The 27,276-nt window shown below is 42.6% G+C and overlaps 1 protein-coding gene across 1 annotated transcript in view; it reads right to left on the minus strand.

Moving 5' to 3' along the window:
* SV2C (synaptic vesicle glycoprotein 2C) overlaps positions 1 to 27,276 on the minus strand; it is a 171,882-nt gene that overhangs the window by 107,604 nt on the left and 37,002 nt on the right. Inside the window, exon 2 of the mRNA XM_056112502.1 lies at positions 10,963 to 11,143. Coding sequence (XP_055968477.1) covers positions 10,963 to 11,143 — 181 coding nt within the window. The remainder of the gene's footprint in view (positions 1 to 10,962; positions 11,144 to 27,276) is intronic.

Genomic DNA, 27,276 nt, shown 5'->3' on the forward strand with positions numbered 1-27,276 from the left:
CCCGTAACTACCCTTACTGACCTTTGCTAGCTCTTTGACTTAGCTGAACTATTTAAAGATCAAAACTATGTGGTGAGTGGGGCTGGAATGATAGTACAGAGGGCAGGGTGTTTGCCTTGCACTCGGGCGACCCAGTTTCGATTCCCAGTATCCCATATGGTCCCCCAGGACCACCAGGAGTAATTCTGAGTGCAAAGGCAGGAGTAACCCCTGTGCATAGCCGGGTGAAACCCAAAAAGCAAAAATAAATAAATAAATAAAACCTATGTAGTGAGTTCTCATCTCTGCTTGATCTCTTTCCCTTGTGCATATAGGAGTAATTCTGAGTGCAAAGGCAGGAGTAACCCCTGTGCATAGCCGGGTGAAACCCAAAAAGCAAAAATAAATAAATAAATAAAACCTATGTAGTGAGTTCTCATCTCTGCTTGATCTCTTTCCCTTGTGCATATAGGAGGTGCAGTTCTATGAAACTTGTTAAATTTTCCTCTTATCAATCTGAAGCTTCTGGGATTGTTTGTCCAGCCTCTGAGGAACACAGAAGGATAAGTAATGATTTCTTTTGTGCCTTGACAAAGTGTACAGGCCCACAGAAACACAGTGGGTATTCCCCTGGGAAAGGTATTATGACTTCTATGCTGGCTTGAGAAATTAATCTTGCTACTGATATAGCTGAAAGAATGTGTTTCTATATCACAAACGGCATCCGAAATAAATATGGTGATGCTCATACTGACCTGCAGGAAATGATAAAATCATAGACTTTTCAGCCACTTGCTATCCACTCATCCATTCTTTCACTTAACCTCGCACCATTTACTATTTTTCCATTCATCATCTTTCCAAACTCTGGGTCAGGCACATCACCAAATGCTGGAGATACAGGCAGGATGAACGCAATGAACCCACAGCATTATTTTAAAGAGTGTCTATGGCTCATTTTTTCACAATTAGACCTTGGAGTGTGGAAGCTCTTTTGCTTCATTACTTCTTTCTTGGGATCAAGAGTAGCTTTGCCAAGGATCTACTGCAAAGATAACGTGTCTCAAAAAGTCAATTCTTTTGCTGGAAATTCTTATAAAAGACATTGTCTGACTGTGCTTTCCAGTAGAAAAACAATGTGAGCCTACACATATATTATGAAAATTTCTAGACAGACATTAAGACAAAGGAAAAAAACTAGAAGTTAATTTTAAGGTCCCTATAAATCTATACAAGTATTACCTTGATGTGTAATTGTCATAAAAGTTACGAGGGGGCTAAAGGCATAGTACAGTGGGTAGGGCATTTGTCTTGCACACGGCCATCCCGGGTTTGATTCCCAGCATCCCATACGGTCCCCTGAGCACCACCAGGAGTAATTCCTAAGTGGATGAGCCAGAAGTGGCCCCTGTGCATCGCTGGGTGTGACCCAAAAAGCAAATATATATATATATATATATATATATATATATATATATATATATACTATGTTGCATTTTCTTGTAAAGCCAATTCTAAAAGTTTTGATTTTTACAGCACATCTGAATTGGGCCACAATTCCAGTACTTGATAGCTCCTGTGGCTTGTTGGACAACACAGTCCTATCAAAAAACTAACCCACATTTGGTTTTGTGATAATTTGGTATTAAGAATATTTAGTCTGGGACCAGAGTGATAGCTCCATGGCCTTAGTGCATGCTTTGCATGTGAGAGGCTTGGGTTCAATCTTCAGGACCACATGGCCCCCTGAGCACCACTGAGAGTGATCCCTGGAGCACAGACCCTGGAGTAGCTCCTGAGTACCACAAGGTGTGGGCCCCTCCCCAGCAAGTTTTGTCCTAGTGTGCTTCAGCTTCATATTGAGAAATGCTTCCCATTCTGATTTTTTTGGATCAGAAATCTTCCTGAATTGATCTTTTTCAAATGTTTATTTCATATCTGCATCAGTATTAGGCACTGCATTATGATATCAGACACACTTCTCATCAAATCTGAGCTGGCATAGCCTGGTGGATATGAGTATGGCTCTGGAGCCAGGATGCTCAAGTATGATAATACGATGGCAGCACTTATTGTGGGAGATCAGATAGTTACTTGAGCTCTCTGTGCCTCAATTTCTTCATCTATAAAAATGGGTGTAATAATTCATGTATTTTTAGTAGGGTGAGGTATAAATGAGTCAATATTTAGAACCATGTTTCAATATTTAGAAACATGTCTGTGTATGAATTCATATTTACTCAGTCCAAAATAATGATTTTTCTGCCAGGACAACTGTGCGTTAGTGGGAGTAAGGAATGAGGCATCACCAATTATTCATCACATTTCAAAGTGAGTCATAATATACATCAGAATATATACATACACTACAGAATTAGAATGTAACTATGGCTGATGAAATATTTTTAAAGTTTTGAAATATTGGGACTGAGGAGATAGTATTGCAAATAGGGTGCTTGCCTTGCATGTGGACAACCCAGGATTGATTCCCAAGATCTCATCATGTTCCCTCAAGCCCATCAGGAGTAATTCCTGAGCACAGAGTCAGGGCACCCCTGAGTACCACCTGGTGTGAGCCAAAGTTCCCCCAAAATGTTTTGAAGTGTTAAATGGGTCTTCATTTTTCCAAAATGATAACAAATATCTTATGAGAAAGTCTGCTTTGCAATGAAGACCTAACAATTCAGAATTAGATAAAAACTTTTAAGACCTGAGGACTAATGAACATTGGAAAATCATTAAATATTTTATTCAGATCTCTAATTTAATAAAAGCACAATTTTTTGCATACCTAATCATCAAAGAAATCACTGTATTACTGTCATCCCGTTGTTCATCAATTTACTCGAGCAGGTGCCAGTAACGTCTCCATTTGTCCCAGCCCTGAGATGTTAGCAGCCTCTCCTCACTCGTCTTTCCCAACGCTGCGGAATTGGAGGCTCTTTCAGAGTCAGGGGAATGAGATGCGTTATTTTTACTGTTTTTGCCATATTGAATATGCCACAGGTAGCTTGCCAGGCTCTGCCATGCAGGCAGGATACTCTCGGTAGCTTGCCGGGCTCTCCGAGAGGGGCAGAGTAATAGAACCCAGGTCTACCGTGTGCAAGGCAAATGCTCTACCTGCTGTGCTGTTGCTCCAGCCCCATAGAAATAAAATACTGTGGATAAAAGACTTTGAAGAGTTACTGCCATGAGTGAATGTAATTATTTCTACAAAGCATTGTGGCTATTATAACTTACTATAGCCAATGGAAAAAATATTACAAAATGCCATAAATCAGGCATTTCTGAGGCTCCATTTCCCAATAGAGAATGACCATTTGCATATGAAAAACACACTGATATTTTGTTCCTACTGCTGCTATATTTTTCTCTTGACCTTCATGCTTGGCAATTCCAGGCTTAGTGAAAAGTTCCTAACTCTGATACTGCCTGGCATCCAAAGCATTCTCATTCCCATAATTAACAGTGACTGGAAACAAATAATTTAATTCTGGGGAAAATGAAAATGAATCAATGGTGTCAGCTTCATTTTCCATCTTTCTAATTTTACTCTAACGAAAGATGAGAGGGGAGTGTCTATTCCCTGGTCCGAGTCAGTCCAGAAAGCGAGAGACAGATGAATGACTGGTGATGCTCTATTCCTCATCCCCACAAAAACATGGTTGTTCCTGGCAGGGAATCGCTTATTGGACTTGACAAATGTTTAAAATTGCATAGAACATGGCAATTGGATAGTAGTTTCTAATAAGATATCCTCAAAAGTTGACATGGTGAATTAACAGAAAAAGCACAATTGGGGGCAATGAGACCATAAATCTAGGAGGGACTCAGAGCAAAAGGATGAAGGAGGCACTACTCGTTTTCTCTATTTGCAGGCACCAGACTCTAACACAGGGCCACTAATGACACTTCAGCAGTCAAGTGGGTTAGAGAGACTTGAAATCTGTGACACTGGCTACAAAGACTTCTTAACCTTGGGTTCAGTATGTAGCTCATTAAAAAACATTACAAAAATAACAATAGGACTAAGTTGCAACTAAAGTCTTTCTGTTTAATTCCTGGTTCCACTGACAAAACTTAATCTGCAAATGAAGGGTCCAGATTGTGACCCATAAATTTTCTTACTGCTTTGAAACTCCCAGTGTGTGGCATTGGTATCCAGGAGTTGTAACAATGCTCAGACCATGCCATTTGCAGTGTTCACTCCAGCTGGAAAATGACCTCAGGGTGGATTCAGGGACTCCACTGGGATTCTATTAGAGCCGAGCTAAAATCACACAAGACATGAGCTAAAACTCCATTGGTCACTAGATCTCCATATGCTCCTGTCTGACTGGAGGATCTGTCAGATGTTCAGTTCTTGGGTCTCCAGAAATTAGTGTCAGTTCAGAGTTAGTGCCTGATGAGCTTCTAGACATCTAATTTCTTCCTTTTTCCTCATGCGGTTGCCTGGGGTAATGGCCTTATGTTCATTTTGGGGAACAATGGAAGAATGATTAGTAACTAATTTTGGCAGGTGCCATCCTCTAGGAGATCCCCAATATCTCCCTTATGGAGTTTTGAGGCTGGCTCATGTCTGGGAATTGACTGAAAGGCTCTCTTTCCTGATGATTTAAATTAACTTTTTTTTGATTTCACCTAGAACTCATGTGCATATTCAAATCAGGCAGCAAATTTCATATCCATTACAGTTCTAGGAACACCATGTCATAGATTCAAGTCAGACTATTTATACACAATGAAATACTATTCACTATATATATATACATATATATATATATATATAACTCCTGTAATGTGCTGCTAGGTGGATGGATCAGAATAGCATCATGCTGAGTGGATCAATCAGGAGAGGGACAGATAAAGTACGATCTCTCTCATGTGTAGGATATAAAGAAACATAGTAAGGGATCAACCAACAGAACATGAGATCTGGTCTACAGGACTCAGCTTACACATAGTGGGTGGAGTGGCAGGAGGTGGGAGAGATAGTGAGATAATGGTGGCTGGGGAGCAGATACTCTGGGAAGTATGAGGTACTAGAAGGTTATATGCATGAAACCCTATCAGTAACAGTATGGTAAGTAATGATGCTTCAAATAAAATTTAAAAATATATAAAATAAAATTTAAAAAAGTCTTTATAAGAGTTGTGTTCTTGGGGCTGGACCAATAGCACAGCAGGTAGGGCGTTTGCCTTGCATGCCGCTGACCCAGGTTCGATTCCCAGCATCCCATATGGTTCCCTGAGCACTGCCAGGAGTAATTCCTGAGTGCAGAGCCAGGAGTAACCCCTGCGCATTGCTGGGTGGGACCCAAAAAGCAAAAAAAAAAAAGTTTGTCTTCTTTAATTGCTGTTCAGGGCAGTATTCACGCACACCTGGCCTTGGCGGTAAAACAGTAAAGAGCAGGCTGACTTGTCTGATCTCTCCTACCCTCAGAGAATTTAGCTATGAATTTAGCTATTGTTGGAGGTGAGAGATGCAAACACATGAAAAGCAAGCCCTATCCATTGTTTTAAGCTCTGAGAAATGACTTCAAGGACACAAGAATTCTATGGTGGGAGGGGAGGGCTGGTCTCAGAACAGCTTCTCTGAAGTGGTCAGCGCAAAGGATTCTGGGAGAAGAGTTTTGGAGGTGAAAAGATGGCAGTTTGTCAGGCCCTGGCAATGTGTGGAGTTCTGTTGGGTGCTTGCTTTGCATGCAGTGGACCCGGGTTCGATCCCTGGCATTTCATATGGTCTCTTGAACCCTGCCAGGAATTAATTCTGAGTGCAGAAACAAAAGTAAGCCTTGAGCATAGCCAGGTGTGGCTCAAAAAACAAAACAAAAAAACAAAAAAGCACTAACCAGCACAATTGATCTTCAGACAATGATTTTCGGAACAACACTGTGAGATATAACGTTTATCACAAATTAACTTTATTGATCTAAGGTTTGATAATTCCATTTGATTTTGTGTTGTAACAAACAATATGAGTAAATTTGTTTATGCCTGCTAAGGGGGTAGGCTGGGGTGGTGGGTGGGAAACTGGGAACATTGGTGGAGGGAAGGTGACATTGATGGTGAGATAGTGTTCAATGCCTACATTGGTGCATTGAATGTGCAAAATAATTGTATTATTAGCAACTTGGTAAATCACAGTATTATAATAATTTTTTTATGAAGAAAGAAAAATTCATAGCATTCAGATACTGTATTTCCTTGGTAATCTAGTTTTGTCAATTTAAAAACTGGATCAGATTTGGTTGGAGGGGGCTGCTTAACTAAGTAGACATAATATGATCTCTTCTTTGACATTTCCAGGGAAACTTGACTCTTTGGTTTAAGTTTTAATAAGGAAAGATGAAATTAAAATGGGCTACAAAAAAATTCAGTTGCTTACATACTGGGTCCAATGGGAGTGGGACGGACTTAAAACTGTGTCTGCCTAGAAAAACAAGAAGAGCTTTGAAGTGGAAATGAGGCTGACATTCATCATTGTCTTCATAATTTTCCTTATTTCCTATGATCACCTCTCCCTGGCAATGATTCTTAGAGGTGATGAGTGGCAGAGCTGTCTGCCTTCCCACTACAACCAAATGGAAAAACTTGGGGTCCAGGTATATCCACAAAAGGTTTCGGGGTGCAGCATGTGTTAAGATGTGTTTGGAGCTGAACTTGAATGGAATTGGAGAAAACAGAGACTCAGCAGAGGTCTCTCAGAGCTGCAGAGACAGAGACCCCAGATAAACTCCAGAGCTTCTGGAAAAAGCCCTCCCATCCAGGAAGTAACATTTCACAGGCTACATTTTAGTATGATGACCATGAACTTGGTCAAAAAGAGAATTTGCTTCATTTTCCTTAACTTCAGTTCTCAAGTTCCTCAGCTGCTGGATCCCACAAGTTGCTGGAGGTTTTGTCTATTTCATCCAGGTGAAAAGTACACATGTCCCTCCCTACCCACTGTCACCTTGATAAGCACATTACATAGTTCTGGTGGTTGCATTCTGATCTCATTGGTGTTGAAATATAAATATGCTGAAAACTCAAACATCAGTAACTTTGTATATCACCGTTCTTTAATTAAATCATGGTCACAGTCCTCCCATTGTTCATCGATTTGCTCAAGTGGGTCCAGTAACGTCTCCATCGTGGGACTTGTTGTTACTGTGTTTGGCATATCGAATACATCGTGGGTAGCTTGCCAGGCTCTGCTGTGCGGGCGAGATACTCTCGGTAGCTTGCCGGGCTCTCCGAGAGGGGCGGAGGAATCGAACTCGGCTCGGCCATGTTGGCTGCGTGCAAGGCAAACGCTCTACCGCTGTGCTATTGCTCCAGCCCTTTAATTAAATAAAAAATATTTTTAAAAACCGGGCATAGAAAAAAAAAGTACACATATCCCCGCTCCCAGGACACACTTACATGTTCCTCCCCCTAGCAAGTTTAAATCACCTGAATGCCCAGTCCGGGGGATTCTTTATCTACTCCAAGAACACGTATGCTTGACTTTTCTCACTCATCCTGATTTCTTTAAAATCTTCTGCCCACGATGCCCTCTTTTAGTCATGGAAGAGACTTGAAACTCATAAGCCAGAAAGGGGCCTCTCCTACTCTCTCTCCCCTGCTCTGAGGCAACGGACACTAATCTGAATGACTTGCACCAGACTAAAGAGACTGATGCCGAACTGTGGGAGAATCTTGACACTAATAGCTCACATTTCCCCCCTTACCATGTACTTGCAGTCTATTTCACCTGATCCTCTCACTTCAATGTAGGGATTTCCATCTTTCCAGCACTGCCATCTCTCTTTTGCAAAAGACAAGTCAGGCCCAGCAGCCTCAGTGACTCTCCCAAGACCTCCCAGCGAAGGCAAGCTCAGGAGAACATGGATTCCCTGACTCCCTGTGCAGTTCCAGGGCAGAGATGTGAAGTCACAGTGGGTTAGCGTCCAATCTCTCCATGAGAGACCAGCTGAGTCTGAGTCTCATGATTAGCAACACACGGTCTATGCTATGCTAGGTCAGTTCCAATATTTCGAGAAATGAGCCATCTGTGACAGAGCAAAGGATGATATCATGAATAGACCCTTGTGGATTCTACTACTATACTGTCCTTGAATTAGCTTCTGGGCAGTCCATTCATTTAAAATATTTTACAGCCACCATAGCAGCCCTTTTCCCCTGCTGCGCTCAACTGGGTTTACCATGTCATAATCCAGATCGGCAATGGACATTGCCATAATAATTTGACCACAGTCAGGTACTTTTGAGTCTGTGGGTTTAGTTGAAATTTCCTGGAGAAGACTGCAAATAGAAAGCACTGGAATTCAGACTTAGGCTATTAGCATCCTTCTGACAAGCTAGGGATATTACATAGATAACAGAAAGGAAAGGAAACACTTGGCCTTTCCCGGTGGTAAGAATGGCTTACCTTAAAGTCTTTAGCAGAAATCGTTCTTCAACAAAGAGTCCCAAATAATGCCTCCTATTCTTCAAGTGTCTCAATTTACTCTGCTTTAAATCTATTGTAGCCTCTTAAGTATATGGTCTAAAATACCTGCATAAATTGACAGTATACGGAGCTAATCTCTGAGGTCTTAGCACTTCTCCTACACTGAGGAAAAGCCCCCCTTCCCATCATTACAAAGAAAATTACTGATTCTAATCAATAAATTTTGTCCTTAAGGACAAAATGTCTTTACACTTTCACAAACTCTTCAACTATCTGGGTTTACTGGAATACATCACCTTGATATGTAGAAACACTCCTGAAATTTGTGCAACCTAGACATGTATTTGCCTACTATGTCCAAGACATAGTGCATACAGGGCTATAATGTTTAAAACTTCACATGGACAGGGTGGTAGTTCGAAGAATTGAAGTGTAAGCCTTGAATGTGCGGGGCGCTGAGTTTTATCCCCAGCAATGCATAGCTCCTGAGTACTGCTGGGTGTGACCCTGTTGATGCCTGAATACTGCTGGGGTAGCCCTGGTCTCCCCAGATGGGTCTGAGTACCTGTTTGGTAGGCCTGAAATTGCTAAGTTGAGTATTACCAGGAATGGTCCCTGAACTCTTAAATACTGCTAGTGAAGTCCTCTTCACCCTACACACACACACACACACACACACACACACACACACACACACACACACATTAAAAAAAAACAAAAACCAAAAAACAACTAATAAAAATCTGAGTTAATCCAAAAAATTCAGTTTTATCACAAACCCTGTGGTAGAAAACTATATAATGAAAAAAATTGTTTTTAATGAACTGAAAAGTGGTTCATTAATCAGTAGAAGAAAACCATTGTATTCCTGAAGTATCCTCTGAGACAGCTTTTGGGGAAGGCAAGCAAGAGAGACAGGTATTTCATCGACCTCAATGCTCTGGATCTGGGCAATTGGAGGCTTCTATTTCCCTTCCCTGTTATTTGCAATTTCATTCTTCTTGGCTTCCTATCCCCAAAATAACTCAAACCTGAGAAAGCATTGTGTTAAGACCATCTGGTCACGTGCATGATTAAATCCAGCAGAGTCTTCTCTGTCAACTTCTATGATTTGATAGGAAGGGTGAAAAACTTGTCTTGCGTCCACCCAAGACAAAGTTTTGTGATTTTTGTTGTTCATTAAAACTGCTATCTACCAGGTCAGGTGGTACAGTGGGTCAGGTTCTTGCCTTGCCCAGGTTCCATCCCTAACACCATACACAGTCTCTCTGCACTGCCAGGAGTGATCCCTGAGCACAAAGTCATTAGTTATCTCTACACAGACGAGGTATGGCCCAACTTCCTCTCTAACCCCTGAAAGAAAAAAAAAACCCACAAATGTTACCTACCTCCCATCATGGAATTGTTGCTCTCCTTCTTCAGTCTTTCTTACCCTGCACTAACGAGGACTGATTTCAAATCTTACAACCCAACAACAGTCATTCCCTCTGAAGCTTTGCATTTCTAATAGTCCTCTCTTTTATCTGAAAGTATTCCTGTTACATGTGCCTAAGAAGAAAACAGAAGTTCTCTGACCTTCTCTTGGGACAAAATTGTGCTTTTCTGGGTGGGCACCAGTATCATCAACCACAATTTACTTGAGTCTCAAACTTACCAGCACTATCACCTTCCCTTTCTTCACTGACTATTTCCATTTATATTATTCCCATCGATTCATCTTCCCATAGATTCACAGATTCATCTTACATTATGAGCCTCATGAAGAATGTCTCAAATTAAACTAATGTTATCAATTATAAGTCCAAAACATTTTAGCATTTTTGTGTGAATCAACACAGTGTTTTTCATTCTTTCCTAAACAAGAGATTTGGTTTTCCTAAGTTTGTGGATTCAGTTATTATAGAAATGTTTCATACTTCATGGAGAAAATAACAGTACAGCCAACTGTACTTAGGTCTTTACACTTGACTAATACTACAACTTTCATTAATTTAACAGAATTAGGGAACATACCAAAAGCCCTATTATGTCTCAAGAAGAAGGCTTACTACATAGTTAAATATGCTGTTAGTACACATACATCAAACAACATTTACTTGAGACATTCTCATCCTGGATTTAAGAGCATGCTCTTAAACTTTAGTGCTCAAACTTTTAATTAGTTCATAATAATTGGATCAGAGCTATTTCTTTAGCTATTTCTTTATCAATTTTTCAAAAGTAAAATACATTTACGTATTATTATTATTATTATTTTGCTCCACCAGAGAACTCTGATGTCTGCATTTAAAACAATATTGCATTTCCTCAAAGTGAAGCACTAAATGAAAAGAATGAAACACAAGCGTAAGCTTCCTTCACTTCGGGACTTAATGGTTAATAGTTAACATTTCTAAGAAGCAGCCTGGAGGCTCCTAGGGCTGACATGAAGACAGGGGGGTGTGGGAAGAGGCCATTTCTTGGTAACAAGGCCCTCGAGAGTGGAGGACATGTACCATTATGAAGAATAAATACATCTGTACAAAATATGAAGAAGCAAACCTTACCCGAATCCGGAAAGTAAGCGACAGAAGAGAAAGAAGCCATAGCCTTGGACAAATGAAGAAAGGAAGGCAAAGAATCCGTTGACAGACATGCAAATCAGAAGAGACTGTTTCCTTCCCACTTTGTCCGCCAGGCCGCCCCAGAAGAACGCCCCCACCATCATCCCGAGGTACACTATGCTTCCTGCAACACACAGAAAACAAAGAGTCACGTCAGTGTGGGAGGGAAAGACGTAAATCACAGCAAATAAACCAGGGACAAAATACAGGCCAACAGTGCTCATGGGGACATGACCTGTCACGTACACCCTTCAGGGCACACGCAGCATCAGCTTGCATGTTGAGGGCTACCAGGGGCCACTGGGCTAGAAAGCAAGGGCCAAGAGGAATGAGTCACATCCTTGCCAGCCTTCTGAGTCGGGTATCTTCACTCAGAGCAGACCCACAGCACACCATGGTCATTTCCCTCTGATCTGAATGTCCAGCCCAGATCACAACAGATCAATATGGACCCCAGATCTTCAGAAGTCTGCCTGCACCATGATTTGGCCACTTAATGTGAGACACATATGGATCCTGTCAGAGACTGGTTTTCAACCACCAGTGCGGACCAGTGCTGGTATTCAGTTATGAAAAGGCTGCAGTCACTGGTCTTTTTTGGAGCCAAAGGATGCCAGAGTTCTTTCTCTATAGCCCCGGCTTTTCCTTATGAGTCAAGGAAGGTGAAGATACAGATTAGCTAAGCTCACTTTAAAATATTCTTCTCCTAAGAGAAAACTTTCTTCTTGGAATTGGGTATGAAATGAACCTAAGGAGAAGAGAAATAGCTGTTAGCAGGTTGGAAAATGTTCAACTTTCCAAAGATGATTTTCTTCTTTCAGGGAAACAAAATGGATACTCCAAGTTAGGTCAATGTCCCTCTGGGGATCATCGTGAGTATGCACTTGAATTTTTAATTCACTTGCTTCTAAAAAAAAAATTCAGACTGTCCACAATTTCATCCCAAGCTCTTTCCAAGGACAAAAATCATATTAAGCAGAGCAAGTGTGACTCAATATTCAGGGAGACTTCCCAGAGTTTGTGCAATATCTAGAAGAAATGGCATGATTAGTAAGTGAAAGTCTGTTACATTTGTATATGGAGTTTACAAAGCTGATACTTCATTATGCATGCATTTCTGTCTTCTCCCTTCCCACCAAACAACAATTTGAATAGTCCCTTTCCGAAGATACTCAGATACTGAGCACCATTTAAGTAATAAGCTTTAAAAACCCTAAGGTATATTTATCGCTTTAGAGTAAGGTGGGAAATATCTTATTTAAACATTCAACCCAAATTCATTTGCTTAACACACAGTTAATAGATTAATATGAGACCCAGGAGGAGGACCCCTAGCAAGGCTGGGGTCTCTCACATTATGACAAGCCACTGCGGATGGTTGCAGGGAACAGTGAATGTTGGAGCAATGGTACAATAACACAATTCCTGAGATGCTGCAAAGAGGTGGCAGTCATTCTTTGCTTGAGTGTGGGTGGCATTTTGTGCAGGTAGTTGGGACACCAACTTGAGCACCTATGGTGCTCAAGGCTTTTCCTCCTGTCTTTGCGCTTAGGTCACTCCTGGAAGTGCTTGGGGGCCCTTATGTGGTGAAGGGGATTCCACAGAGATTGGCCATGTTGAAGGCAAGAGCCTCATCTCTTTACTTCCCCTCTGGCCTCTGGGTGGCTATTTCCTAATTATACATACACAGATTATCTTTCCAAACAGGAGATTGCTCCTATCCTGAATACCAGTTCATGTGCAAAGGACAATTTAATGAACAAGCAGCCCTGGGCATGGCAATTTCTAAAACAGTCTGATCTCCCCAGGAAGCCTTGGGGAGCAGAAGAGCCTCAGACTTGCAACTCACAAAATCACAGACTTGGGGCTCAGAAAAATCCCCAGTAACTCAGCTTGCCTGTGATGATATCTGTATCTTCAGCAATCCTACTGCTTGGAAAATGGGCTTCCAGAAACCCATTGGAATGACCTGTGGCTGCCATGGTGTCAAGATTTAGGAATCCCTGATGGAATTCCAAATTCAGAAACCAAAAATGGTCACTAACACTCTGAGGAATACTTACCAGCTCTAAGTATTTGCATAAATTAGTAATATCTAATCCTCACTCCATCCCTTTGGGGTTAATATCAAGGAAGCTCGGAAGAAACGAAGGACCCTGCTGATAATCACTCAGTGGGTACCAAAGGAAAAGGAGAAACTGAATATCTTATTAAAAACAAGTTCCCAAACTAAGGTCCAGCGGAAGACAGAGCTCTGGTTTTTCTGGGGTGGGGATGATGGTCCTGGTGGGCTGGACTCAAAGGCCTGTGGCTCTCAATTTTCTGGGAGTCACAGAGAGCCTGTTTTCTCTCAACTATACCCCAGCTCTATGAAGTGTGGGTTCTGACTCTCTGATGCTGCTTCCCCTGCCTGCCCCCTGCCCCACCTCCACCCCCCTTAGCAGCAGGGGGTGGGCACAGTCCTGAACCTGAGCTCTAGGAGCTCCGCAGAAGGAAAGGCTGAGCTTCCCCTTGACTGTGTAGACAACAGCTCATGTGACAGGAAGTCTCCACTGACCCACACCTGTACAGAAAGCCACCTGAGAAAAAAGGTCTGAAACAGCATTTATAATGAGGCTGGGAAGATGATATAGTAAGCAAAGCTCCTGCCTTGCATATATCCCACCAGGTTCAATTCTTGGCACTGTTGGGGTCAGTCCTGAGTACAGAGCTAGAAATAGTCCCCAAGCATCACCAAGTGTGGCCCCCCAAAACCCAACAAAAATGTATGGAAGATTTTGTTATATAAAACAATTATTAATAAAGTTAAAAATAAAGATCTACCACTCAAATTTCTTGTTACATTACTACTAGTGTATAGGAATATATATATATATATGCACACTAATAGGCATATATACATATATCCAATAAACATGTATATATATATATACTAATATAAATATAACTTTTAAAACCATGCCTACCAGGGCTGGAGGGTAGTACAGCAGGCAGGGTACTTGCCTTGCACGTGGCCAACCTGGGTTTGACCGCCAGTATTTCATATGGTCCCCCAAGGCCACCAGGAATGATCCCTGAGCACATTACCTGGTGTGACCCCAAAACAAAAAAAATGCCTATCTAGCCCAAATTTCAAATCATATGAAAATGCATACAGTGAAAATAAATCTCCTTCTTGACCGTTAACCTTCTTCCCAAAGGAAACTGCCATCAACTTATTTCTAATTCTTCCAGAGAATTTATGCAGTTTATAATAAATGTATAAAAATAGATATCTTAAAAGAATAACCCATTAAATAGAGGACCCTTCAGCCCATGTAGCACTGATATTTTCTTGTGTTTAGAAAGTCTAAACTAAGTAAACCAGAAAAAAAATTGTCAGAATTTGTTACTGCCTCAAGATACATATCAGCTATTTCAGAAAATTATTTTTATTGTCTATAAACAATAGATAATATTAACTAGCTCATAATAATTATATGTTAATAATACTAATATTACTTTGTTTTCTATTAGCTGTAAATAATAGCTAATATTAATAATAGCTAATTAGAGAAAGCCAAGCAGTTACATTTTTTATCTTGCATTATTTCTATAAATAATAATCTCTAAAATAAATAGACCCAGTTTCCTTAAACAGGGAAGGTTCAATTCCCATTTTAGGAGGAAGTTTATCCAGTTCCCACTGAGAACAAGTTTTCCAGAAGTACTAGAAATGTACAGATTTAGAAGTCATGGTCCCTTACCTTAAAGGGAAGGAAAAACAACAAAGCTTTATCGGATGTCTACTCTGAGCCCCGGAGCAGGGGAGACATCTTCACAGCCATATCTCGGACAACCCTCCCAACAACTCCATCAGACCATGGCCACTAACAGGAAGGGGCAAACAGACCAGAACCTTCCATGGCTCCTGACATTATATGCCCAGGCCGGAGCAGCGCCAGGGTGCATTCAGGCACCTGGGCTCAGGCCCATAATCTTCCTTCATCCTCCATCAGGGCGAGCACTGTGGCGAGAGAGACCATGGGCACAGCGACTGCTTCAGCATAAGGCAAGACTGGGAGGACAGGGAGCTATAACTAGGGGCAAGGGAGCAAGGGGGTGTCTCATTCTCACTGTGGCCCCCGGGAAGCTTTCACATCTGAGAGACACCTGAGGAAGAGGAACAAGGTCAAGGTTTTGTAAATTCTTCGATGGCTGGCAGTTTGAGCATTAAGATGTGTAGTAAACTGTGTGCTTCATTTCTACTCTGGTTAAAATGTGATTATGATCTAAAGGTGCCTACGATATTGGTTTATTATTAGATGGTTCCAGGGGGCCTGCTACAGGCAGCATCAAGCCTAGCCAAGAACTTTGAGACCTTAAAGGTTTAGGAGAGAACCCTGAAGGGTTTATTGATAGTGTGAACTAACCAAAGCCAAACAGATCAAAGTGCACTATGGCCTGATGTCTCTGGAGTCATCACTGGGGATGGCCAGAGTACAAATGTGTCACCTACCTTATATGTTTCTGTACTTCCACATTTTCTACAGGGTGTTATAAAGGACAGTCCCTGGGCACTCAGAGCTGAGCTGTGTCCCTGCCTGCAGCTGGCCTTCTCAGCTTTCCCCTCTTTATGCTGTTGCCAATGGTCAGAATTAAACAGTGTCTTAAGTCTAAGTCCCTTTTAAATTTTGTTTGTTTGTTTTGGGTCATACCTGGTGGTGCTTAGGGATTTCTCCTGGCTCTGCACTCAGGGATCACTCCTGGCAAGCTCAGGGGACCATAGCAAGAGATGGATATTGAACCCCGGTTGCCTGCATGCAAGCAACTTACATGCATGCATGTACTTACATGTAAGTACTCTAAAGACTGTGCTCTCTCCAGCCCTCAAAGTCCCTTATCTTACGGTGAAAAAACAGACTGAGAGACAGGTACTGGAAAGCAGGTCTAGGTGCTTGATTCCCTAGTCTGACTTCTGGATCTTTTGAATCTCACATTTAAACTACACAGGATTGTTTTGACATGATACTAGGGATCTAACCCCAGGTTGGCCGCTTGAAGGGTAAGTACCCTCCCTGATGTACTATCTCTCCAGCCCCAGTGGTGCTTTTCTTATAGTTATTCTTAGCCAAAAGTTTTTAAAACACTGTTTTAAGCACTTCAGTTATTCACATCTAACTTGTTTATGCAAGACCTGATTTTCAAACCATTGTGTTGGGATTCTGAATTCAGGGATATGAAATCTCCACGAGACAGTGATCACACTCACCCTTCACCAAAGGGTTTTCTTAGGCTAAAAGAAAAGGAAAAGGAAAAACATATTTTAGAGCAATAAAGAGCTGAGGATCTGACTGAAAGTGGAGGAGCACAGGCCTGGCCTCTGCAGGCACACAGTGACATCCCTGACATGCACAGCCCACAGCACTGCAGGTGACCCCTGAGCCACATCATCAGGCCACATCACTAGGAAAAACCACCAGAGTGGACCTTGGGCTACTCTCCCCAGCCATGAGGAGTGTAGTGCTTATAAAATGATTTGGGGGCTTCCCAAGAGGTGCTCAGGAGGTCTCGGGACCGAAATTTAGTGCAAGGATGTGGCACTACTTGGGCCTGCAGAGTTGGGGATACCAGGACCACTCTGGTGGTACTGGGGGCTTCCAGGGCCACACTCAATAGTGGTACTTGTGGGCCTCCAGAGTGCTACTCTGGGGAACTGCGCAGTGCAGGGACAGAAGCGGGATTGGGGACATGCCTAGCATGTGCCCTAACCTATCTCCAGCACTCCCTCCCCGCTTTTGTGGGGCACTGTCTAAACAGTACCCAGGAGGCATACTTTTTTTCAATTAAAAAATATAATGAAGGTAACAGCGACAATTGTGGTTCTGGAAATAGTGAAAAAGAATAACATGATAAGACTGACTTATTCCCAGGACTAAGAAAAAAAAAACTTGATTCTCTAATTTATGTTTAATCTTTTGTAGTCATGGCTCCTTTCAAAAGAAGCCCCGACATCAGTTTTCCTGAAGCTTCTATGAACTTGAGTTCTACCTGCAGCAGATGTCCTCAGCCAAGTTTTACCTAACCAACTCAACAGATCAACCAAAACTAAGTACTAGCAAGACAGGGATCGGGGGTGAAGATGGGATCAGAAGTGACAGAGGACAGTGGTGGGGGTTCAGGTTCACTTTCAGTCAGATCCCCAGCTCTTTATTGCTGCTCTAAAATATTTTTTTTCTTTTCCTTTTCTTTTAGCCTATGGGGTGGGTGCAGTTACTTGGCACATCAGTACCATAACTTTAACATTATTATGACCATGTTAACTACGGTCACGGTCACGGTCACGGTTCTCCCGCTGTTCATCGATTTGCTCGAGCAGGCCCAGTAACGTCTCCATCATGAGACTTGTTGTTACTGTGTTTGGCATATCGAGTACTCACGGATAGCTTGCCAGAATTTAAAAAATACTTTGATTGTATTTTAAATACTTTAAACAGAAGGACAGAATATGCTGGGCTGAAGATGTGAGAGTCAGCTCTTCAACGCTGACCCTGGCCTTCCCTTCTGTCATGGATGGTGGTGGGGAGATGTCTGTCCTTTTAGGCTTCTTCTGCCCCCCTCCGTCCCACATAATGCACTTATGTAGAAGCTGTGACTGTGGCCCTGTGGCTCCTCAACTAGACCCCTAAATGGTTGCTATGAATCTCCTTGGCCAGATGCCACTGCAGACCATAAATGATTAAATTCAGGGATCCGTCCCTTTCTGCAGTTGCCCTGCCACCCACCCACCCCATAGCATCACCCTCTTTATTTGCCATTTGCCATTTCTTATTATTGCTGGTTTCCAACTCTGTGCTTGAATTAGAAATAGTGACAGAGAACTCAAGTTCAGTGCTTGTGCTATGGATGTCTTTCATTGATAATTCCAGGAAGTGGACCTATTGCAAAAGGAATTGGGAGGAAAGTAGGGGGAAGCTGAAGTACATTTGTTTTGGTATACAGGGATATCCTTTACTTTCACTCCAGTACTAGTTACCACTTTGAATTGTGAGTCAGGAAGCAAATAGTGAAAAGCCCTGTTGCATTGTTCTCCCATTGATCATCAATTTGCTCGAGTGGGCACCAGTAACGTCTCCATGTGAGACTTGTTGTTACTGTTTTTGGCATATTGAATATGCCACGGGGAGCTTGCCAGGCTCTGCTGTGCGGGCGTGATACTCCCGGTAGCTTTCCAGGATCTCTGAGAGGGACGGGTGAATTGAACCCGGGTCGGCTGCATACAAAGCAAACGCCCTACCCACTGTGATATTGCTCCAGCCCAGTGAAAAGCCCAAGGTCTTAAAACCGTTGGCTTTGTTCACCTCTTAGCAGATTCTTGACCTTGAGCAAATGATTTAATTTCTTTGTTCTTCAGTTTTCTTGTCTATATAATGGGGTTGAAAGTATCACCAAAGTGGGCTTTTGAATAATGCACTTAATTCAGTATGAAATGGTTATTCAATAAAAAACCTCACTGACATGAGCCAAAGAAAGAAGAGAAGGAAACAGCAAGGACAGAACTACTACAGGGGAGGCTGAAGTGAGAGTTCAGCAGTTAGGGCACTTGCCTCACACTCTGTTGACTAAGGTTCGATCCCCAACATCCCATATGGTCCCACGAAGTCCTGCTACAACTGATTTCTGAGTGCACATCCCTGAGCACTGCCGGGTGTGACCCAAAAACCAAAAAGAAGAAAAAGAGGAAGAGAAAGAGGATTCCACAATAGTGCAAAGAACAAAATCACAGTCTAGCTTCCCTTGGCTCAAGTTCTGGAAAGAAATCATCCAAAATAGCACTGGAAGAGTAATTCTTTTTTTCTTTTTATCTCAAAGACAATTTTTTTTTGCAACTCAAAACCTATTAAAATACAAGATTAATAGGCTTCTCCTAAAATCCATGCCTTACTTTTTCCAATGATTATTTTTAGTAGCCAAAGATAAGGGCCCTTGTGTGTTCGAATGCATCTGTGGATTTTCACAGAGCAAATCAAAACAAAGAAAGCAATAATAGCAAAGGTATATGTACACATGGGGGGAAAAACCCATTCTAATTTGCATCGGAGAACATTTACAACAAAAGTCAACTCACCAAAGTTGGAAAGAACTGTAAATATCAGATACCGTGAAGGCACATCGCTGACTTTCCCATTTAGAAAGCCTGACATTTAAATCCATGGGTCTGGGAGAGTCTGATCTCTCTGCCTGGAGATGCAGGTAACAGAGCATCAAGCACCCATAACTTGTTCCACAAGCCCTCGTGGGCTTCTAACTTCACCTGAAGGCCCACAGACACTATCTCTGGACTCAGTGAGCTGATGGCAGAAAAGCCTTTCTTTTTCGGAGGGGAGTGGGATTTGGGTCACACCTAGGAGTGCTCAGGGCCACTAATTAGCAGAGCTGAGGGACAATACATAGTACCAGGGATTGAACTAGGGTTAGCCACATGCAAGGTAAAGCCCTTCACCCTTACCAGACTCTTTTGTTTTTCTTAACTAATTTATTTTTTAATTGAATCACAGATACTCAGTTACAAAGTTGTTCATGATTGGGTTTCCATCATATAATGTTCCAACACCCGTCCCTTCACCAGTGTACATTTCCACCACCAATATCCCCAGTTTCCCTCCCCACAGCCCCCTGCCTATATGGCAGGAACTTTTCTTCTCCTTCTTCTCCTTCTCCTTCCCCTCCTCCTCCTCCTTCTCTTCCTCCTCCTCCTCCTCCTCCTCCTCCTCCTCCTCCTTCTTCTTCTTCTCTCTCTCTCTCTCTCTCTCTCTCTCTCTCTCTCTCTCTCTCTCTCTCCTTTTGGGTATTAAGGTATATCCCTTTACCTACTTTCAATACTCAGTTCCTGTCCAAAGTGATCATTTCCAGCTATTTTTGTCATACTGGACCCTTCTCTGTCCTAACTGCCTTTCACCCCCGCCTACCCCTAACCCCCACACCCCTTCTGGCAAGTTTCCAACCACTGACCAGTCCTGTTACAGAAGAGTCAAAACAAGGAAGCCCATCTATCCCCCCACCATCTTCATTCATCTTCCTGGTATCCTGCACAGCCACTGACTGGGCCTTTACAAGAGACTAAAACAGCATTCTGCATGTCTAAACCTATAGTCCTCGTGGGCAAATACTCAGTATCCAAAGCAGTGAGACCCAAGTCTAAGGAGTCACAGTGAGTCCCTGATGGTGCCTCATGGAAATCATAGACATTCCACACCCCAGGATCTTGACAAACTTCTCCTGCTCGTAGGTGCTGCAGGAGAGAGTGAAGAGACCTCTCTTCAGCAGTCCCCGGGACAGAGCCCACACAGAATGCAGATGGCCACTTAATGCCACAGCTTGTAGCCAAGCTCCTGCTGAAGGCCCAGCATCTCCGAGGCCTGAGGAAAGAGGAGAGGGCGGTGTGGAGAGTGACAGATAGGAAGAGAGATGCCCTTACTCTCGAGCACAGACATTCAATAAAAATCTCTGGTTTACACAATGGCTGTGTATTAGAATCATCTGGAAGAGGGTGATTTTAATTAAAAAAAAATTAAACACAGATGCTCAGTCCAGGTGCTGAGATTCTGGTTCTGGGATAGAGTTTGAGTAACAAACACCTAGACTATTGGTGAGAATCACAATGTAACATACGTAGATGCTGAATTCAATTCTGGGCACCTGTTTACCAATGTTACTGACTCAATGTCGCTTCAACAAGAACTTGGGAAACAAAGAAAATGTCCCCAAATGATTCTAACATGAAGCTTGGGCACTAAGCCTTTGGTTTTCTGGGAGATAAAAAAAATACTAATTAACACAAAATGAAACACATTGCTGTAATTAAGGTGAGTACATTCTGCTTAAGGGGGGGAAAGGCAGAAGCTACTTAATTAGTTCTAGGGAATTCTGAAAATATTCCCATAAAAGCTAACTGTGGTGAGTCATGCTGAGTCTTGAACAATGAGAATTTTCCAAGCAAAAAAGGGAAAGTTCCAAGGGAGGGAAGATAATGTTCTTCCAGTGTGCCAGAGCTCGGCACACTAAGGTAGTTCTGAGGGACAAAATACAGAGCTCTTTGTAGCTCTTCCTCTCAGAGGGTCAAGAGAGGAAACTGATGAACCAAGATGCCATCCAAGCCTGACAAGATCTTATCAGCAACATGAAGGTAAACTTGGAGAAGGAAAGATGAGGGTGGGGAGGAGTCCAGGGGAGGGGGCAGGGAGGGGGGAGGGAGAGAAGGAGCCACTGGCAACAATAGTGGGGGTGCCCAGAGCAAACACCTCACTTCTTGGTGCAGGTCTTTGCTTGCCCCACACTGAGAGGAAGCAGTTTCTTAAATTCTGTGCTGTATGTACCTCACTCTCCGAACCCCAGGCCAGAACTTCAGCAGCCAGGGATTTGGGCTTGGAGAAGAGCAACCAGTTCTCTGTAAATTAAGGGGTGAAGAATTAAGAGTTGAGGCTGCTGCTAAAGTCTCTGGCTTGCAAGAAGTGATAGGAAAATGCATCAAGAGGGACATGGAGGTGGGCAGCCCCGCATGGCTGGAGGAGGGGAGGAAGATGTTCTAGTCAGTAACAGTCCTTGACTTAATACAGACCAGCTAGAGTTGCAACATCTGCAAATCAATAATGCTACCATAGGCACTGGCACTGCACCGTTAGCAGGAAGTCTCTCTCAAAAAAAAAAAAAAAAGGAAAAGAAAAGAAAAGAAAAGCTTGCTGAGGTTGTTTTGTCTTGTTTTAAGATAAAAAGGTGAAGAGGACAGCAAAATGGCATTTTTGCCAACTCCTGAGTCGATCCTTTCAGACCACAGGAAGGTCTGAAATGGGTTGAGCATGGGAAGGGCAAGTGCTGGTGATGGTGGGGGTGGGGGGCGGGGGCGGGGGGGGGGCGGTTCTCAAGAGAATGAGGAGCCTGGTGCAGCAAGCTGGGTTGGGTGTGTGAAGCTGTGCAAGCAGGCAAGAGAAAATCCCCAATTATCAAGCCAAAGGATTTTAAAATGTGTTACAGGAATGATGGAAAGTTAGTTATAGAGAATGAACTTAATCAAAGGCCTAGCGTGGAAAGGCCAGGACCTTTAGAGCAGGGCTGGGCAACTTTCCCCATAAAGCACAGAGTCTCTACAACCGAGGGCAGTGAATCCTCACTCTGGGACAAGAACCAAGCAGCCACCGACCACAGAGAAACCAAGTGGCCTGAATATTTTCCAATAAGACATTTACAGATCCAGCATTGGGCTGGGGGAGGCTAGAAGGCAGCAGCGTGCAGAGCTTTGCTTTGAGGTATAATTTTCAGCCGGGAGGGCCCAGGGCAGGGCTGTGATAGCTGAATGGGAAAGTGTCTGAGAAGCAACTACAGCATCACACCAAGGCTGGGGAGATGTGTGTGAGAGCTGGTAACAGGGGAGCGGGCAGTTTCGAGTTGTGTGAGAAATGGAACTTCTCTGCCAGGAGGAACGAAAGTAGGCAGCCAAGGATGTGCCAGATGTTAAAAAAAAAAAAAGAGGGTCGGGGGAAGGAAGCACTTGGGATTTGCTGCAACTTGGATAGAACTGGAGGGTAATATGTTAAACGAAGTGAGCCCAAAGAAGGACAAACACAAGATGCTCTCGCTTATCTGTGGTGTAGAGAATAACAGTATGAGGGTGTGCAAGAGAGTTAAGTTGGGAGACCCAGATCATCCTTGGTCCTAAGGTATAGAAGAAAGAAGAAATAGAAGGGGGAAATAACCAGAGCAGGGGGCAGGAGTCTCAGGCTCATCAGTGGGGTAGAGGTGTGGTTTAGTTATGCATCTAAACTACACAGTCAACAACACTGAAAGAACGAGACCCAAAGCACAACAACCAAACTTAAAAACAACACGCCTATGAAGGAGATAGATCCGGGGCACTGGTGGAAGGGAGATGACAATGGCAGTGGGAAGAGTGCCAGGACAATGTCCGCCTAAAAATCAACTATGGACAATATTGTCAATTATGGCACGTTGTTCGTCGATTTGCTTGAGCAGGCACCAGTAACATCTCCATTGTGGGACTTTTTGTTACTGTTTTTGGCATATCGAATATGCCACGGGGAGCTCGCCAGGCTCTGCATTGTGGCGGGATACTCTTGGTAGCTTGCCAGGCTCTCTGAGAGGGTCGGAGGAATCGAACTCAAGTTGGCTGTGTGCAAGGCAAACACCCTACCTGCTGTGCTATTGCTCCAGTCCTATGGCTTAATAAAAAAAAAATTTATGGCTTAATAAAAAATTAAAATAAGTTTATTAACTATGCCTTAATAAAAAAAATTTTTAAGGAAAGGAAGAAAATGATAAGGAAGTGGGTGGAAGGACAGAGGAGAGAACTCGGCAGAGAACACGCATGTGGCTCTCAGCAGTAGAGCACATAGGGTAGAGCCTGGGTCTGTGCCTGGCCCTCTCAGCAGGCACGAGCACAGCAGAGGACGGGAGACCAAAGCCTAGTGGGCAGTGAGGAAATGGGGACAGGCGCTAGGGAAAGGCTCAATGGGAGGAGTAGAGAGGCACAGAGTTCTAGACAGGAAGAACATGGACAGACACACTAGCACCGACAAAGAAGACAAACAGAGGGAAAGCATCCAGCATGTTATCATGGATACGACTGCCACTAACGGGCCACATGGAGCGGGGCTGGGCAAAAGACAGCAGTAGGGTGCTCGCCTTAGCATGGAGAGAAGATAGAGAGTAGGGTGCTCGAGTTGGATACAGTTCACCTGGGTTCTACTCCTGACATCCCATATGGAGTGATCCTTGAACACAGAGCCAGGAATAAGTTCTGCCCACTGCTGGGTGTGGCCGCAAACCAAACCAACCAACCAAAGACCAAGAAGCCTGGACTCAGGGGCATGGGTTTGAAAGTGAAGTGCTCACAGGAGCTTGGAAGCACATGAAACAGGCCTTGTGAGAAACGCATTTCTCTCCTCCAGTTTAAGCACGTTCCCATGTCATGCAAGTTTTTGAATTTTTTTTCTATAGTAATTCTTTTCGCTCAAAATAGAAACAGATGAAGTATAGAAACCTCAAAGGAACTGGTATTTTAGAGGTATAAAACAAAATAATAATCTCTCAATATGTCCAAACCATATACATATATACATTTAAAAAATATTTTAAGCAACATAAGACTATGTTGGGAAAGGATGCCAATTTAAGGCAGACCTTCTCCACATACTGGGGATATGTTTGTACATGACAGGAACACAGTCCTGAAATGGACTCAAGACCAAGCAGTGGGCTGGAGAGACAGTACAAAGGCAAAAGCACTTGCTGTGCATCTGGCTGACCTACATTTCATCCCCAGCACTGCACATGGTTCCCAAGCACCGCCAGCAGCGAGCCTTGATCAGCTAAGCAGCCCTGAGTGTGGGTGTGACCCCGAAGCGAACAAGTAAAAGATCATGACCTGTTTGAACATAAAGTTCTTCAAGAGCCCTACTCAGAAAAGTATTACTGCCTTTTTTTTAAGTTTAGGTAGCAGATATTGTAATAAAAATCTGATTAGATTATAATCGGCAAAAGGTAAATGTTCGAAGAAAAAACTTAGGACTCTGTTTCTGAAGCTACAATGTGACTTCTTGGTCCCCCCAAATAGGCAGATACCCAAAATATCAGCCAAAAACACTGTGTCAGTACTTATCGAGGGCAGCCTGGCACTAATGGATGTTGGTCCTGATCCATTACTTCTGGCAGAGTCGAGGTGAATTCAGGGCAGCACTTCTTGACACTTGAGATTTATTTTGTCATTAGTGATGAAACATTGCATAAAGGCTCCTCAATCCTAACCTGCCACAAGTACATGTAGGTGTTCCAGGGAAGGTGACCCAATGTTCAGGTGATGACCCACAGAACTGAAGCTGTGATTTTGTGGCTGACTATTTTTATTATAATTATAAATGATTTGTGTCTAGCATGAGCAGTCAGCCACCTGCTTCTCAGATGAGGAAGGAAAAATGTACAATTATTTTGAGTAAGGAAAAAGTAAGAATTTTAATGGACTGTTCTATTATGGTTCAAAAACAAAAGAATACTGAATGCATTTTTATGATTCCTCTAGGGCCTTCCTCAAAGTATGTTAAAAATCAAGACACCTAAAACTCTTGATAGTTATTAAACTCACCATTCTTTTCTTTAAACTTTTTTATAACTTTTTTTTCTTTTAGGGTCATACCCAGCGATGCACAGGGGTTACTCCTGGCTCATGCACTCAGTAGTTACTCCTGGTGGTGCACGGGGGTCCATATCGGATGCTGGGAATTGAACCTGGGTCGGCCATGTGCAAGGCAAAACTACCTGCTGTGTTATCGCTCCAGCCCCAAATTCTTATATAATTTAAACTCACATGCGGTATCTTTCTCTTGTTTTCTACTCAAACCCTACATTCTTCATGAGGACATCCAGATTATTCTAGTTTTCATGGGTAACTGCTATATACTCTCACCTACTGGTATTTGGCATATTTGGTACGCCACGGGGAGTTTGCCAGACTCTGCCCTGTGGGCAGGCTACATTCGATAGCCTGCAAGTTTGTCCAAAGTAGTAGTAAAGAGCCTTGAACATAATCTCAGGGTTAGGATGAAAGAGACGTTACTGGGGCCTGCTCGAGGCAATCGACGAATAACAGGATGATGAAATGAAAAATGAAAAACTCTCACCTACATTCTGACTTGCATTAGCTGTTACTATTTCATAGGTGTCAATATTACCTCTACATCTTATTTGCAACTGAACCCTTAATAGGTACTCAATCTTATGACATCTTATTCTAAAACTGCATCATAAAACTATATTGTTCCGGGCATTTTTTATTATTTTTGGGGCCACTCATGACAATGTTCAGAGTTTATTCCTAGCTCTGCACTCAGGCAGGACTTGGGGGACCATATGTGGTGTGGGAAGAAGGGGATGGGTGGGAATGGAAATTAGGTTAATTGCATGCAAGGCAAGTGACTTACCCACTGTACATACTACATTATCTCCAGGCCCACCTCTAGGCACATTTTAAATAATCATTAAAGCTAGCCAATTTCACCTGAACTTAACACAGGAGGTTTGAACTTAAAGTCTCTTCACACATAGTTATAATGCAATTAAAGTACATCTAAAATTTTTGCCATAATATCTTAAGAGTCCCAAGGAAGTGTGAGAAATGGTATAACTGAGACCTTTGATCACAAAGCGTAATTTCCAATAATTCTATAGAACAGGTTTCATGAGATCAGTTTTCCACCAGACTGTAGTAAAATGGCAGTAACAAGGAAAATAAGATATCTTTTTCATAAAGGTAATTTTATTGAAATTTATTTTAAGGCAATGTCCTTATTATCTTGATGTGTATACCTTTTGTTAGAATAGCATACCTTTTGTTTCACTAAGTAATATTTATTATAAAGAATAGCATTCCTTATTAATTGCAATTATAATTTCCCTCCTTAATAAAACAACAAAAAAGTTGTCTTTCCTATGTCAATCTTACTCATTTATTTGAACTGGACTTTAAAATCCTCAAGTCGGGCATCTACAGGTATGAATTTCCAAATAGTGGGAATGATATTTTGGAAACAGTATATTCTAAAGGATTAAGGTAAGAAAGGAAACGTACTAAACCATGATTCATGATATGAATTGCTGACAAGGAACAGAATAGGGAGGTGTCCTGTGTGCTTGCCTGATTCAGGGGATGCAAATTCTTTGACTTTCCCTCAGCAAGAGGCAGAGTCCATGCTGTCTCCTCCTGCTCCTCGGAAAACCCCAATACACAGATTAGGGTAAAATGATGTTCCTCCATATCCTCCCAGGAGGGGAGATACATGTTGAAAGTAGACTATGGACTGAACGTGATTGCCACTCAATGCCTCTTTTGCAGACCACAACACCCAAAAGGAGAGAGAGAATAAAAGGGAATGCCCTGCCACAGAGGCAGGGTGGGATGGGGGGATGGGCTGTGGGAGGGATACTGGGATCCGTGGTGGTGGAAAATGGGCACTGGTGGAGGGATGGGTACTTGATCATTGTATAACCGAAACCCAAGCACAAAAATCTGTAAATCCACAACTGTACCTCATGGTGTTTCACTAATAAAAATTAAAAAAAAAAAGATGCTCCTCCATGACTTCTCAGACGTCTTGCAGTGTTCACCTTGCCTATTAGAACCCTTGCACATGTATCTTCCTGTGATGCCTCAAACTTTCTCTCTGTACTCAATTGTAAGTCTAAATATTCAATATTGGATTTACTATACTATTT

The sequence above is a fragment of the Sorex fumeus genome, unplaced genomic scaffold (assembly GCF_029834395.1).
Source record: "Sorex fumeus unplaced genomic scaffold, SorFum_2.1 ptg000018l, whole genome shotgun sequence".
Classification (NCBI taxonomy): Eukaryota; Metazoa; Chordata; class Mammalia; order Eulipotyphla; family Soricidae; genus Sorex; species Sorex fumeus.